The sequence below is a fragment of the Gymnogyps californianus genome, chromosome 16 (genome assembly GCF_018139145.2).
Source record: "Gymnogyps californianus isolate 813 chromosome 16, ASM1813914v2, whole genome shotgun sequence".
Classification (NCBI taxonomy): domain Eukaryota; kingdom Metazoa; phylum Chordata; class Aves; order Accipitriformes; family Cathartidae; genus Gymnogyps; species Gymnogyps californianus.
This window is the reverse complement of record NC_059486.1, coordinates 5,729,794-5,745,997: the sequence shown is the minus strand read 5'-3', so window position 1 is coordinate 5,745,997 and position 16,204 is coordinate 5,729,794. Positions and strand designations below refer to the sequence as shown.

Below are 16,204 nucleotides of genomic sequence, written 5' to 3'. Positions count from 1 at the left end.
ACCTTCTGCGGCGCCTGGTGTCAGCAGGGTCTGCCTGTCCCTGTGGGTGCCCAGGGGGGCTTCTCGTCTGCAGAGAGGCATAGGGATATCCTGGGGAGCAGCATTTCTGTGTCCAGGTGGGCTGGGGCATTTGAATCGCCTTGTAGCTGGACAGCCAGGCTGAGCCAGACTTGTTGCTTCCTTTGGGTTGACCCGACTGCCCAGTGTGGGAGTCTCTGTTGTTTGGTCGTTGGTGAGCCTCCCAGGAAACTCCTGCCGTGCGTTTCCTTGCTTAGCATATGTACTGGGTCACCTTAAGCAAATCCAAGCAAGCAGCGCAAACCCCCTTCCAGGAATAATAACATTCTTCAAGTCAAATGGGTTTTTATTGCAGAGCTTAAAAGCCACTTAATTCACGAGCCCCAGCTTGGGATCCCATACGGAGCCTCTTAGCAGGGGGGACGCAGCATTTGGCTGACAACAACAAACAGCAGCCGTCACCCTCCGTGCGGGGCTGGACCGGCCCAAAGCCAAATACCTCCTGCCCAGGAGGTGCGGGCAGCTGCCAGGCCCCCTCTCCCTGCTCATCAGCGGCCAAATGTGCGGGGTGCAGGTGTCTTCACTTACCTGCTTCCCCGCCCTCAGCCTGAATTTATTTTGTAAATGGCCAAGAGCAAAGAGAGAGGGGGTAAAGCTGCCCAGGGCCAGCTGGAGAAGGGAGGACAAAGGGTTTTCCCCAAAGCGTGGGGAGGGGGTGGTCTGTCACATTTTCCCCCTCTGCCCTGAGTGATGCCTGCCCAAAGCCCACCCAGAGGCTGGCTGGGCTCCTGCGGTGCTCGGAGGCATGACTTTGCTGCGGTTTTGTTGCGGCTGTATGGGGTGCCTCTTTCTGCCTGTTTCTCTAGGGCTCGGCTCTCGGTTCCCCTGGCTGTGAGAAGCAGGCGTGCTGCTGGCCTGGCTCCCGGCGACTCCAGGTAAGCTGGTTTCACTGTCGTGCTTTGCAGAGATGTAGTAAGGTTTAAATGTGGCTTCTAGACGTTACAGCAAATCTGAGCAGGAGAAACCCAGGGAGAGGTCATGCAGCTGCTTGCAGGCTCACAGGACAAAGTAAGTAAGTCGGGAAAGTGTTTCTCCTCCGCAGCCTGTGCTCCCTGCAGCATGTGGAGTGCGCTGCCCAGAACAAATGCTGAAGCGTTCTCGAGGCCTGGGCAGCAGCGTCAGACAAAATTTTAACCAAGGGTGAAGCAATCCTTCAGTGCAGGGGTGAGGAGAGGCGCTGCAGCCATGATGAACAGCGTTGCTGCTCAGCTTGATTTAGTGTGGTTCTTTTTTTGTTTTTCAAAGTCATGTGAGTTTGTTTTATGGCATGAAGTACTTTGCTGTAGGGTGCTGGATTGCCTCAGACACTTCTGTAATATTCCTTTTGTTTGGTTTTTTTTTCCTTTGAATGTGCAGGTGTATGACTGCAGTGTTCCTGCCCGGACAGCGCCCTGCTTGGTGAGTGTAATGGATGGATTTAATTTCCATCTCCTACAGTTCTTTGGGGACCTGCTGAGATTTTTATTTCTTCCTCTCCTATTTTTACTGAAGAGGAAAAATTTTGTGCCTCCATAAAGGAGAATGGGAGTGGGTAGCTAGCAGTAGAGGACAGGCACACCATCAGTCACGCAGGCAGGCATAAAACATTGCTCAGTTTTGGTATCTCTGCCTCTCATTGTAAAAATAAGACTGTACACGTAAAACACAGCAGCTGTTCACAGGAGAGACCTCCTGTGTGCTGGCACTGTCACTCCTCCAGCTCCCATCTGTGGGGTCGCAAAGCACTGGCACCTGGGATCTCTGCATAACATCCTCGCTGTGAGATGATGTGTTAAGGGTAGATCTGCGTGGAAATGCTGGTGCAGAGTAGAACGGGATGAGTCAGGCCTGATTTCTGTCACACCGCAGGGTCTGTCCCCATGCTGGCTCTGTTCGTGCTGAGCAGCCAGCCCTCTGCTCACCCACAATCTGGTTTTGGCTCTGTTTTACCGTCTAGAAGGGGCTCTGTGGAGACAGAGCTGTCCAGAGGTGAGGGGGAAATGAGAATTGCTGCAGACCCGGTAGTGTAAGTCAGGCCTCCCACATCCTTCAGGGCATACCTGGTCATTGTTCTCCAGGGATAAAAGCAGTGAACAATTGAGCAGTGGAGGGGATGTGATCAAAACCGCCCTGTTTACCAAAGGGATGTGCTGAGCATTGCACTGACATAGGCTGAATGACACTAACGTGCTCCCTGTAGAGCCCCTGAGGACACAAGGGCATTTTGAAAATCATGGATGAGAAAGCTAGGCCAGGACAGCACAGTTTTCAACTCGTCAGGCTGGGCTGGCAGTCTCGGGTGGAGCCGTGCCGCATGTTTCTCATCCCTCGCTTCATCCTGCCCGTATGTCTGTTAATGGCCCTGTCCTGCCTCCGTCCTCGGGGACTAATTGCCTCACACTTGAGCAAATGTGCTTGGTGTTTAAAAGGAGTCTATCGATTTGTTCGTATTCCTGAAAGCCTCACAGGGCTCTGTTTCCTTTGAAGTGTAAAAGCATCTGTCTGCTGCTGCTTCTCCAGCAGTCTCCTGCTCCATTTGCATCTCCTGTCCCACTCTCAGGGGCAGCCTGGGGAATCCACCCCGGCCCCATGCAGCGCTCTGGTTTCGGGCTGCTGAGAGGGCTCCCTGCCATGGGAAGATGGGACTTGAAGACAAAGGTGCAAAGCTTCAGTCTAGGCGGGGGGTTGAGCTCAGCTTGCAGCTCGGGGTGCTCGGGATGGAGCTATTTCTGAAGGCCAGTTTCCAGTACTCCAGTCTTTGGGAATGCTCTCACTGCGCATTTATCTGCAGTGGGTGCCTTGATTAGGAAACAGAGGAAATAGCCCCTGGCTTCTTCCCACTGTGGTACTTAGCTTCTCATGCCAGACGGCACTGGTCGGTAAGGAAATAAGGTCAGACCTGGGCTGCTTTGGATAACCCACCATCCAGGAGCTGAACTGCACAGGGGTGACCAGAACCTGTGATGGTTCTCTGATGTACATTTGAACAAATACTGTTGAAATGCAACCGAGTCCCTGCTCTGTGTGTGGACAATTTGGCCTGTGGTTCTCCCCATCCCACCTCCCCTGGACAGTGGGACTGGCCCTGGGTGGACTGCTTGTCCCCACCAGGGCATTTTCATATAGGCACAACCTTACAGGAGCGACGGTGTTTCTGGAGCCAGGACTAAAGTTCTGTCACTCCTTGGTTATCCCCGGGGTGGTGGTGAGAGGACACTACAGATAAATCCAGGCCTGAATTGCAGGGGCTGCCTGTAGCCAGTGCCGTCCAGCACCTCCCAGATGGTGCGCTGGGTTTCCTATTTCAATGGGGCCTCAGTGGAGCAGCCGTGGCACCTCGCTGTTGGAGGCAGTAAATGGGCTCCCATCTGGTTTTAATGATCAGTAGCACTTCGGTGCTTGTTTATTCCCATGTTTTATGCTTCAGCAATAAAATACTGCTTCAGTTTGTTCAATCCATCCTGGTGCTGGATGGAGATGAGTTCACAGCCTCTGACAAAGTGGTCCCAGCGGTACACAGGATGTTGGTTTTTTTCAGACAGCTGGGCAGGATCAGATGATGTAGTGGCAATTAGTTTGAAATACAAACGTCAGTGGACAGTATAGAAGGTAGGGAGGGCAGCTCATCGTGTGCCTAGCAAAGAAATCTTGTCTTTGCATTAAAGGAGGAGACTTTCAGTTATGGAGCTGGAGCTGTCCTACCTTCTGTCCCCCACGGGGCAGCACGGAGCTCTGATGTGGAGTCCAAATGAAGTTAGTTCCAACTTTAAAACCAGGTACTCAAGGAAAGTTTAGTCCCAAAGTGCCGCCCATGGCGGTCACTCAGCTGCAGTGTTGTGTTTTAACCTCCGATCCTGTTACAATGCTAAAATGGTGGTGAAGATAGCAGAAGTGCTGGCAGGGCCACGTCTCGCCAGGGGCATGGACCGGCTCTGCTGCAGGTTACCAGCGCTGCTCAGGACAGCTACGGTGGGACTGGGAGTTGTTTTACGAAATTCTCTGGAGTGAATACAGTCTACTATTAAATTAATCTAAGGAGGAAACTGTTTGTAAGGGGCTGTGGGGATTTCTGATGTTGCTCCGTCTGCCTAGCACGTTCGTGTTACCTGCCCAGCATGTCCGGGAGCACAGAGCCTGTCTGCCGGCAGCTCTGGCGCTGAGGAGATCATCCTCCGAAGAGACGAGCAGTAACACTTTGCATGTCTCTGGCAGTCGGTATTTGGGGATCTTGAATGATTTTTGCAAATGCTAGTTAAGCTTCTCAGCACGTCTAAACGTGACTCTGTCCCGCAGGGTAGGTGGGGACACTAAGGCAAAGAGAGATTAAAGACAGTAAACCACAGAAGGGAGAAATGGGCTCTTTGTCTCCCTTCTGACTTTTATGGAGACCTGGAAACCTTTTGCTTTCCCGTCTCCCATTTGTCTTCTACCCTAATGGCAGAGGAACAGTCTCCTCCACTTTATTTCCGAACAGTATACTCCTTGGAGGATCTTTAGCTCATACCTCTAAAGAGCATTGATTTTCAGCAGAGATATCCTTTTTCCCAACTGTTTGTCAAGGCTTGGAGCTATAGGTGGCAACTAAAGAGAGAAGGATTTCAACAAACTAATTAACCCCCTTCCGAGTCGTTCAGGGTCCGTTCCCTTGGTGCCACTGATGTTGCATTTGTGCTAATTTCCCCTGGAAGGTCTAATGTAGGGGGAGCGATTAAAGGAAACTTTTCTTGGGCTGCTTTTACGCATCAGGAAGAAGGAAGGTAGGCAGCTGCTGCTCCGTTTGGTTACTGCTTTCCCCAAGGTCGTCCACCCAGCCACTGCTGGAGCCAGGACCAGGCTCCCTGGTGTAGGTTTCAGGCTGATGTACATTTGGAGCGCACCACTGAGATCCGTTGGGTCCCAGCAATGTGCGAAGCAAAAACAGCCCCTCAAACCCTGCCAGGTACCCTCCGAAACGGGGCTCTGGGTTACACCAAATGTGTCACCTCCAGCTTCCCAAACAAACACGGGGTGTCAGTGTGGAGGGAAGAGGGACTTTTACAGAGCTGAGCGGGTTTTGCCATCATCATGTCAAGAAGGGCTGTCTGCTCCTCCGAGGGTGAGCCTGGCCTCTGGCTTTCAATTGCTAATGAAGCAAACGGCAAGTGTTTACAAAGAAACCTCCCTGGCCTCTGCCCTGGCCCAGAGCTGGGTCCAGCATCTTGGCTCTTGACTCACCCTGATGGTGTAAAAGCTCCCGAATTGGGGCAGAGCTATGTCACGGTGCCCTGGAAAGAAGAAACCCTGATCCCTACCGATGCTCTGAGCACCCTTGTGCCGCTGGAGCTGAGTGAGGCTCCGGGTGGTGGGAGACAAGCAAAGGCAGGCAGGCATCGGGGTGCCATGCTCATCCTCATGCTGCTCCCAGCCCAAAAGGGGGGACGGTGGGGAGAAATAACGCTGCGATTCCTGGGATTTGGGGTTGGAACAGTGTGTGAGCTGTGGCACGAACTCCTCGAGTCCAGACTATAAAGTACTTCACAGGGCCGTCCCAATTGCCTGGCCTATTAGCTTTATGGAGGGGGATATTTTAAAGATGCAGTTGATCTCCTTTTACCATGGTAATGAAAATGTAACCGTAGTGGGGAAAGAGAGCCTGGCAGGGAGGCAGTGGGAGCCTGTGTTTGGGTGCCGGGGGTCACCTCTCAGCAGGCTCCCGGGGCCGCAGGGCATCTGTCCGCTTCCACCGTGGCTGAGTGCGGCTGGCTGCCATCTGTGGGTGTGCTTTGGCGAGGAGAGCCTTCGCCCCTTGCCCCAGCTGGGGGTTCCTCCCGGGCACCCCAGCAGAGGAGGAGGCTGGAGCTGGGTGGCTGCACAGGCAGAGGCACAGTGCCACCCAGTGACTGCGTGTGACCTGCGAGGGGACAGCTGGGGCAGAGCTGCGGCAGCCTGCAGTGGCTTTGCTGCAAAGATTTTGAGGCCTGGAAGCCGCAGCGAGGGCGTCCCAAGGCAATGGAGAATACGGGAAAACCCAAGACACCAGCCACGTTGCTGCTTTGTGATTAAAGTGCACAAGGGGCGAAGCTCCCGCGCTGTCACAGTGCCTCTGGAGCAAGGGTTTCGCGTGACTGGTCTTGTTCAGGTGCTGATGGAGGCTGAGTCTAAAGCAAGTTGGGGCTGAAGCAGCTCACTTTTTGGGAGGGACCCTGGCAGAAAAACAAGCGAAGGAGGAGATGGTTACCCAGGACGAGCTGGTCTCCGTGGGGAAGATGTGTCTTTGCATTGAGAAACGCAAGAGAGCTCCTGGGGCAGCGTGGCCGGTCCCAGAGAGACGAGGCTGCCGCAGGGGCTGCCTCGGAGCCGCTCAGCCTCTGCCAGGCTGAGGCTGGACTGGAAGGGACCCCTTGTGTCAAGGTGTCTTGGGCATTAGATGACAGCCGTGTGTGGTGGCTTTCTGACTTGCACCCCAAGGTTAATGCAGGACCTTTCCTCCTTTCTGCCCAAACCCTGCCTACATTCCTCACTGGGTCAAGCCCTGTGTCAGGTTCCCAGGCTATAGCAAGCATCAACAGGCAGCGTGAATGGTGGGGGAAAGGGAAAGGAGCCAGGTACAGTGGGGTGCGGTGTCAGCAGCTCCCAAGGTGGCTCCCTGCACTGTAAATTGCTGCCCCAGCAATGCCCTGAGGTGTTTCCAGCAGGGACTGTCTCATGGAGGAGGCACAGACTATGGCTCTATTTTGGGTGATGACTGCAGAGCCCACGGAGCATTTGGCAGCAGGGAGGCGTGTTAAATCAGCCTGTCCTTCTCCAGGTACATTGTCTCCTCCCTCCACTCCTCTCCATTTTCCATAGCTGTTTCAATGCCGTGCTGCCACTGGGCTGCGGGACTGCAATGTGCGGCTGAAATCAGGGCACTGCAGCGAGGGAGACGTGAGCCCTGCATGCCTGACGGATGAAAGTCCTACATCTTTACTGCCCTGTCAAGGACTGTGCACGCTTTCTGTTCCTAGGCTGCTCTCCAATGTGTCTTTACGTTTGTCTATTTAAATTTAGGCCAGTGTTGATACCGCAAACACCGCTGTGGAGGTCTGTGGGCTGCCACTGCTGTACAGCACAAACCCTAGCTAGGAACCCAGCAGCTTGTCCCACTGGTTGGACGGCTGTTTCCATCCCATCACCTACCCCTGCCTCGGTCAGATGGTCACTAGTGATGGTGAAGGTGGGTCACTCGGCCTCATACAGGCAGGAGCTGCTACTGAGTACTGGAAGGAACCTTTATGTTGCTACTGGGATACGGCCTGCAGTTAGGGATGATTTCGGCCAGAGGTTTCCAATAGTGCTGATATTCTGCATGTGTTGGTCAGAGCTGCGTTAGCCCATTCAGCAGAATCCCAGACCAGAGCCAATTTTAGCCTTTCCATTTCAGACTCCCCCTGATGTGTCCCACATCCAGGCCAAGGTGCTATTTCTTGCAGGGAAATTATCTTTGTTAATTTTAGATCTAGTTCTCCAAAGTGCTGAGTAGCCACAGCTATTCCAGGTAGCTGGAGGCAGCGGGAGGTATTCGATCTTTGAGGGATATGGCTCTTTCTTACATTAGGGAGACCAAGTGTGATGAATTACATTTCCTTTGTGCCATGCAGTGCGTTAGGCTGGATGCTCAGCAGGAAGCCAGCCCAGTGCTGTGTGTGTATCGGTCATCGCTGCAGACTCGGAGCCAGATCACCAGCTGCAATACCTGGAAAGAGAAAAGCTGTTTCTCCTCAAGGTCAGTGGATTAATGATATCACTGGTCACAAGATGAGGGCAAAAAAGAGACAGTCCAAGATTACAGAAATGGATTCAGCATGTAGAAGTCCCAGTGAGAGTCCCTTGAACTACCTCATATCAAATTAGTAAAGTAACCAGATCAAATTAGTAAAGTAACATAAAATACATTAAAAAACGATGGGATTAGAGTCTAGAAATACACGGGGCCATTACTTCACAGTAATGAAAAATGGGCAAGTTTGATTTTTATGTTTTTAATGACAAGTTAAGGATAGTGACTGTGCACTCTAAGACCTGGCTAGGTTTGTCACCTCTTCTGTCAGGAGCATCTCCGGGGATCTTGTTGCCCAGCTTGGCTGCCAAGCGGCGGTGGGCTGAACAGGAGTCGAGTGCCAAGAGTTTCAAACCAGCTCCTGTTGTTCACGTATGTCAGTCCCTTCTGTCTTTTCAAAATAGCATCCTCTCCTCTGACTCACCGCTCCCCCCCAGTCAGTCGAATCTCAGGTGCAGGCGCAGCCGGGGAAGCCAGAGCAGCACATCCAGTGCTGCCTTTCTGCCCCTGCCACCCTCTGACATGCAAGCGAGAGCCCTTCTTGCCCCAGGGCTGGAGAGGATTCATTAGATAGCGCAGACTGGGAAACAGAGTACAGTGGAGGGGTGTTAACAGTCCCCAGGGATCCACGCTTTCTCTGGTGCTTTAGTGCTTAATTTCTAGTCGAAATGCGAGATTACAAGTGAAGGATTTTTCAGCGCTGACTTTCAGCTGCCCTTGTTGGACCAGCCGGGACGTACAAAGCAGGAGCCAGTTCCCTGCGGATACCCCAGATTTAGCTCTGATCCCGATTGTCTGGTGCGCCAGCGGCGGGTTAGACTAATAACTCGTGCAGGGAGGGTTCTGGTTACAAAATGCCTGGAATGAAGCGAGCAGGTGCTGGGAAGGTTATCTGAGGAGAGCGCTGCGTTAATTCCCTGTTGTCTCTCACTCCCCCTGCCCGCCTCAGAAGCAGCATGGATGGCATCTTCCGCAGGTGAGGCTGTGTCTAGCGCACGAGGGGCTGCTGGGTTCCCCCGGTGAGCAGCCACCACAGCACTGAGCAGGGGCAGTAGCTCAGCTTTTAGCTCCCAAGGGTTGTGCCAGTCTGGAGCAGGAGCCCCCGCGAAGTGGAGATGGGTCCGAGTCACAGTGGTGGGCGCTGGGTTCCCAGGCTGCTCCCGTGGAGGGTGGTCCAGCTGGAGCAGTGCGTTGATAACCTGACTCAAGGTGGGCACACAACAGTCTGTGTTAACGAGTTACAATAATTGGTGCAACTTTGGCTGTAGGCAAGCTCTTAGGGCTCAGATTTCGGAGCAGGAGGCTCACTTTGGGACAGCTGTGATGGTTTCTTTCCCTGCTGCCTGCCTGTCCCTCTTGGACTCGCAGTCCTGCTGCAGGAGGGCTCAGCTGTTTGCACAGTGACTGCCACAGTTTGCAGCTCGGGGTATTAAGGTAACTTGAAATTGGAACTGCTTTACCTTACCACACTGAGCTGTGACTTGTGGTTCAACAGCTGCTACAGGGGCAGCTGATCTGCCCTCTAAAAAAAGGCAGAGGGGACAGTGTCAGGGACAGAAACCACTACAGCTGCTCCAAGGTGAGCCGTCCCTGCCGGTGAATACAAACCTGAAGAGCTTTCCTATGTGCACAATGCACGCTATTGTAAATCGTGTTAAAAAAACTACAAGGAAACGTGTTCTTTTGCTGTGGCAGCATTCTATTTGAGTGTAGTCAGGCATATTTCCTACTGGTGTAAGCTCAAACAGGCATACCTCTGGCTGAATCTAAAGGGGCGTTTGTTATTGCACTGGTTTAGAAATAAAACCTTTTAATTAAATGAGGGTGACAAACTGGTAAACCCAGCTCATCCCAGCTAGCTAGCACCTAAAAACTAAGGCTTATGCTGCCTGTTGTTGGACTGACCTAACTAAAAGAATTCAGATTTAAATTAGTGAAAGCCTGTATGCAGGTAGGCCAGAAATAAACCCAGCTTGAGTTACTGCTTGTTTCTCATTACCTTTGACTTTTTGCTGAGTAAACTTGGCTGTTGCTGGAGCTTTAGGTAGCTGCTGTGCTGGGTACAAAACTCCTGATACAAAACCCGAGTCCTGACTGCAGTGAGGGGAGAGCTGTGCCAGCCTGTGGAGAAGCTGAGCGTTAAGAGCAGTGGTCCCCAGCTGGAAAATTATCTGGGAGGTCAGGGTCGGGGGTAGGAAGCCGGACAGAGGGAGGACAGAATCGGTTACAGGTGGCGGAGGGCATGCACTGCTGGGGATTTGTGCGAGGGCAGGCAGGAAGCAGCCTGCATTTTAAAATGCAGAGACAAATCACAGTCCCTTGCAGCCCACTCGGACCATGGAATTTGTCCCTTCTGATAACTGAAATGTGCCACAGTAAAGCAACCCAGCAACCCACTCCTAGGTCAAGTGGTAGAAAGGAGTTATTTCTAAACATGTAATGAATTAAGGGAATGTAGATTGTTGTGGCCTCACATCAATACGAAGCGGTGCAGATTTATACTTGGTGACACCTGATGCATTTTGAGGCACAAATAAAGTTCTTCTGTACAGAACACAAGTATTTTAAACTTCCCCAGGCCCCCAGCTATGAAATCACTTCACCTCCCGCTGCCTAATAAAAGCGTGTGTAGATGCTGCCATTTAGTGTCAGAGAAGCCTGGATGTTACCGGAACAAAACCAAGCCCAGGCCGCTGTCTCATGCAGTCGCTGTTCGTGGCCTGCCCTTGCATGAGCAAGGGAGTGCAGCACCTACGTTCATTTGCATTGTACACATCTCACTACAAGCAGGAGTAGTGCTGCTGCTGCTGCGGCACCTGTGGTTGTAATTCAGTTTGTAGGAAGCAGACGGCTGATATAGCAGAGGACGCTTGGTTTTGCTACATAAATAGTAAAGCAAGAGCTACTGAAGATGTCATGAGAAGCAGCTGGCAACGGGCTAGCACTTCCAGCTCTTGTGAGAAAGCTAAAAGCATACAAAGTAGTTTGAAACAGGATTATGAAGCCTACTGCGTGCACCTTACCTGCTCCTGCTTGCGTATTTGAAATACTACTGTTTTTCTCTGAAATATCACTTGCCAAATGTGAGTATTTGATGGTAAGACACTGTGCAGAGTTGGCTATGAATGTTTATTAACATCACATGGAAATCTGTACTCCAGAGAAGACAAACACTAGGCTGGGAACACACCTACAGAGAGTCCAGGGAAACAACGCAAGTTTTTAGACTTCTCCTTTGCAGCGGTTGAGTGTCTGACACTCCTCTTAAGTTTTTCTCCTAAGATGATCTCAAGTTTCAACACATTGTTAATGATTTAACTGAATGATCCCAAGTATTAAAAAAAAATGTAAGTTCTAGTTAGTGCTATTGTTGATCTGGATTGACTGTAAGAAGGCAAAAGACGACCTCCTGGTTTTGACTTGCAAAAGCAGGTATCTGTGACGTACTACGCTGACACCTTCAACAGTGGCTAGAATGCCAGCCATTCCACTCTCCAGTACCTGCACAGGTTACGCCTTATTTACTCAAACAATAATAAGCTAAATTCAAACTGCATGCATAAACCAGTCATTCTTACAAGCACAGTCAAGGGTATCACAGTAAAAGAAGGTCATGGTTTCTCGAGAGACCTTTAAAAGCCCCAGCAGAAGAGCAGCGTTAAATACAGTGACAGGAAGAGCACTGAAGTGTCGGATGTGAGGGTGGAGGAGACAGTGATAGTCTGTATCACCAGAGATGCATCTTTTTCAGGTGAACCTCCAGAGCAGAGCACAGCTGTATAGTCTGAGAAGAGGCACGAGGAGGGACAGGAGAGTATCATTCAGCCTGGCAACAGCGTTTTTTCCTGCTTGATTCTTCCTTTGATTCTGGGAAACGTCAGTTGGCGCTCTCATTCACCCACAAACAGGGCACCATAATGACAGAGTAAGGACTTAAATACTCTGCTAATATTGTCAAGGTTTTAAGACTAAAGACAACAAATAATACTGTAAGTTGAGGCAAGTTTTATTTAGACTGTACAAACAGGGCACTGGGAAGAAAAAACACAGTGGCTTGATGTTGGGACCAGTTCTATGAAATAAGTGGAGTAAGAAATTAAAAAGGCACTAATCTTAAGAAAAGACACTCCATATATTCTAAGAATATAATTCATTTAATACTGTTAATCTTATAGCACAAAAAATAAAACAAGCTATGATCCCCAAAATAAACTTTAAAAGCTTACACTTTAATATTATTGCCTGAAGATCATGGTCTTTAATTTACATATTGTGTTTTAAAGTTTACACAGTGAAGACTGTCTCAAATACAAGGCCACCTTTCCCACTGCAATAACCGTATCCTCGTCCCAAAACACACTTTCATTTAACACAAGTAAACAGAAAATGACAACTATACAAGAATGCTTTCACTGGTCCCAAAAGGCAGTCTTTTAGGCAGGTCTCGCTTTCAAATGCAGGTATTGAGGAAAATGCTTGAAAACTTGACTAGAAAACAAAGGCAGCCCACTCGTTCCCAGGATGTTAATACAATATAAAAAAATTACTTTACAGGCACATGAAATGGCACAAAGAATGCTGTTTTTCCCTTTACAAAAATAATGCTCAGGCTCTTCAGAGCCCCAACCCAAACAGGATATTCCCTTTTGTTTATTCTTTCCCAATTTGTAAACAATCATGAATTAAATTAGCGCTTATCCAGTGATGGACACTGATTATAACAGTTTTCATTTAAACTTTCAGACTGGTCAGAGGCTTCAATGTCTATATACACATGTACACAACAGGAGGAAGTCAAACAGTAAGCCTTTCATGATAGGTAACTATTGTGGCACCAGGTAATTAAACCAGCTCCTAGTTCAAAAGCAAGAACAACTTTAATGGTGCATAGATTGAAGCCATCACTTGTAGGCTCTCATGCTTCTTATTAAGTATACCTTACACGCCCAAAGAACATTTACACTGATAGGTTATCACTCAAATTTAAGAGGCTTCATAAAGCGACAGACAGCACACATGTAAGCAAGCAAGAAGCGATTGAGAATCCAGAGTCCTTCAAAGAGAAACACAAACTGATCAAATGCAGTCTTCATATGAAAATACTTGTCTTATAGTGAAATAGCAAAGACACATTTTGAAGCAAGGTTACAATCGGCTTAGGCTGGTCAGTATGCTACATTTAAACCACATTTAACATACCTGAACCACACCGCTGCTACTCAGAGAAACGCTGTTCATCCGTGGCCTAAAACCAGGTTCACAGAAATTTAAGAATTCTTGTCTTTGCATCAAATGCCACTACACACAAATTTTGCATAGTTTTGAAGGTAAAATATTTTGCTTTTCTGCAGTATCAGAACATAATTAAACCTAAAACAATGCTTGTGTTCAAAGTGTATTCCTTATTCAATGAGGGGATGAGTCAAGACGTTTATTTCAGTGAAAAAAATCCACGTTAAAAGCTGTGTTCAAGATCTCAAATCTCACAGTATTTATTTACCATGCAAAGGAAGAATTCCACAATCAGTCTTCTGAAGAGCTGCCTGTAACTAGGTCGGGTCTGAAATAAGATTTCTCTGCAGCAGACTGAGTTTAGTGCAGTTTCTGTATTCAAAAGATGACTTTCAGTAGTACAATCTGTGTAGTAAACTTACAGGTACAGTTGGGGAACAGAAAAAGCATGACCTTCTTTAGTTAAGAGAGCTGCATAGCTTTTCTTTGCAAGACAAGATGTCAATGCCTATTGTCAAGAATTACTCTTACAGCACCAAACACTTCAGTCAATGCTACTCTACTTCACAGTTAATTTGGTAGTAAAACGCTCTACAAGAACTTCTAGACTGTCAGCCACTTGATCAATACCACAGCAAATAGCTCATAGATGAACGGAGAGACTTCTTTAAAAAACCCTGGCATTTTGAATGTCTTGTTGCAAATGCCATTTTTGCATTTCTTCAGTGCTTTCCAATTAAGGATCTCATGGCACTTTCACATGAGCTAAGAACAATGTGCTTTTATTAGGATCAAGCGACACAAATCAACAAGAAAACATGCTGGAACTTAAGACAACAACTTTTATATAATTTGACATTTATAAGAACTGGTGAGATTCTGCGGGTGTCTGAAGTTTCTCATTTTGCTACAATTGACAGCCTTCAAAAGTTGAAAAATAGGGGCTGCTGTTTTCCTGTCAGCTTCCACAACAGACACCTTTCTTTAACCAAGCTGTCTGAAAAGGGAGGTTTTGTAGTTGTAGTCTTTGCAAACGTGTATTCTGTTAATTCAGTGTTCCATTATTTTAAAAAGAGCATTCCAGTTCACCTACAAAACACATTTAAAGGCGGCGGCACAGGATACAACTGTACCTAAGCTTTCATATCCTGTACACAGGCTAAGGACTTAACCTGCATGGCATGAATTGTACTTATTTAGCTGCAGCCATATAGTTCCCTACTGTAAGTACAATTACAGCAGTATAGCTTACGTACAGAAAAAGGGAAAGAAGCTATACTGATAATAGACACCTTTGTGGCCTCCTCCAGCCTGAGCGTTTATTTATCACATGGGGGAACCCAGGCAGCTGACTCAAATTAACCATTTTCTAGAGGATGCTGGGAGGGGGAGGGATCTGGGGCATATATAAACCAGAGCCAACTCATTTGGAAGGGTAAAAAAAGATGGCAGCATGCAGAGGACTTGGGATGCACACAAGGAAAAAGCAGGAGGAAAAAAAAGAAGATGAAAGCAGCTCTGGAAAAGAAGCACAGCAACATGGAGACACCCTAGAAAAAAGGTACTGTGTTTGAAAAGGAGCTTTCAACAAGCTGGGGCTGGCATAGCTAGGAAACTTTAGAGAGATAAGGGAGCCTGCAGAGAAATGGGTATAAAAGGTGTATGTTTAAATATGAAGATTTTATCAGTATTTACCAAGTTCTTCTGTCCCACTTCTTTCCTACCTCTCCACACCATGGCAATCTGATCAATCCGTCTACCAAGTAACAGCTTGGTGACAAGCACTTCTATACTAGTAAAACTACACTTTCAACACTGCAGAAGAGCTGTATGTAGACCAGGCCAAAGTGTTTCCCTTTAAAGCTCACTTTCTACAGTTAGTGCTTGCAAAAATCAACAGAAATGCATTAAGTATGTCAAAACAGGTTACAGGTATCAACCCCTCCTTAGTTTCCGTATAAATAAATGCCTCAGCTTCAATGCAGCTCAATCAATGGTTATTTGCATTTAACACACACTGTTTCAGGAAGGTCAACAACAAGCTTAAGAGTTAACAGAAAAGAGCAGCTTCTAATACAACTGCTTAGAATACATAAGCTTCAATTATTGTCCTTTAAAGAGACCATCATTTTAAATGTACTACCTTAGGACAGGTTCTCTTAAAACTAAGTCGTCTTCAGTCCTAAAATTGCATTTTTGTTGTTGCTTTTTGTTGGACAGTAATGCACAAGTTGCATGTTTGATCTAAGATTAGGGCTCTTCCTACTAAGCAAGCCAGAAAAAGTCCATGAAGTCTCAACAGGAAAGGTTTCCTTCCCATACTTCTCTGCTATATACTGTTTCAGTCTTCCTCAGCTTAAGGCCCAATAGAGTTTTAAAAGTGAAACTAAATTCTGGATGACGCAACTATGGTATGAAGGTCAGGCAGTGACTTCAGTTGTATGTATTCCAAATGTATATTAAAAGAACCGTCAAACTGCAGCAAGCTGGAAAATGGGCAATGCTAGCAATGTGCCATTAAGTCATCATCCCACCTCAAACAATGCTAATGATAGCCAGGAAAATGAAGCAGCAGTGTAAATCGGGCAGAGGGAATCATTCGTTCTCATCTGGGTTTTGAGGGTCAAATATTTTGACATGCGTGAATGGGAAGAGCCCTTTTCGACCGTTGACTTCTCCTTCCCACTGACCGTTTATATTCATCCTTGTAACCTTCACAATATCTCCAACCTGCATAATTTAAAAAAAAGTTATCACACGTGGGAATCTCACCTCTGATACCAATACAAATCAAATGAAGAGGAACAACAAATACAAGCCCATCATAGGGAAAAAAAAACCCACCCTCTTCTTGGCATAAGGTTCAGTTGAAAAGTTAACTTTTACTTAACTAAAATACCAACAGTTTGCTGCTAAACATGATAATGTTGTCTGCACTCTTTTTCACTCTTACCTAAATGTATATTTACATATTCAGACAAATTGCTGAACTACACCTTTTCTTATAGGAAAGCTTATAAATTCATGCAACAATATATTTAGCTTAGATATAAATTAACATCACTAAAGCTACTATCAGTAGTGATATCCATTCAAAGTAGCGATATCAGAGCAACA

The 16,204-nt window shown here is 47.8% G+C and overlaps 1 protein-coding gene and 1 long non-coding RNA gene across 3 annotated transcripts in view; one reads left to right on the top strand and one right to left on the bottom strand.

Moving 5' to 3' along the window:
- The first annotated feature begins 874 nt into the window (after positions 1 to 874).
- Positions 875 to 11,847, top strand: LOC127022834 (uncharacterized). The gene is made up of 4 exons (XR_007767378.1): positions 875 to 953; positions 1,435 to 1,476; positions 7,677 to 7,801; positions 11,607 to 11,847. It is a non-coding gene; the product is annotated as an uncharacterized LOC127022834 (long non-coding RNA).
- The window catches only part of CRKL (CRK like proto-oncogene, adaptor protein), a 17,924-nt gene continuing 13,563 nt past the window's right edge, over positions 11,844 to 16,204 (bottom strand). For both annotated transcript variants that reach the window (XM_050906632.1, XM_050906633.1), the window contains exon 3: positions 11,844 to 15,817. In XM_050906632.1, coding sequence (XP_050762589.1) covers positions 15,683 to 15,817 — 135 coding nt within the window. In that variant the 3' untranslated portion in view covers positions 11,844 to 15,682. The remainder of the gene's footprint in view (positions 15,818 to 16,204) is intronic.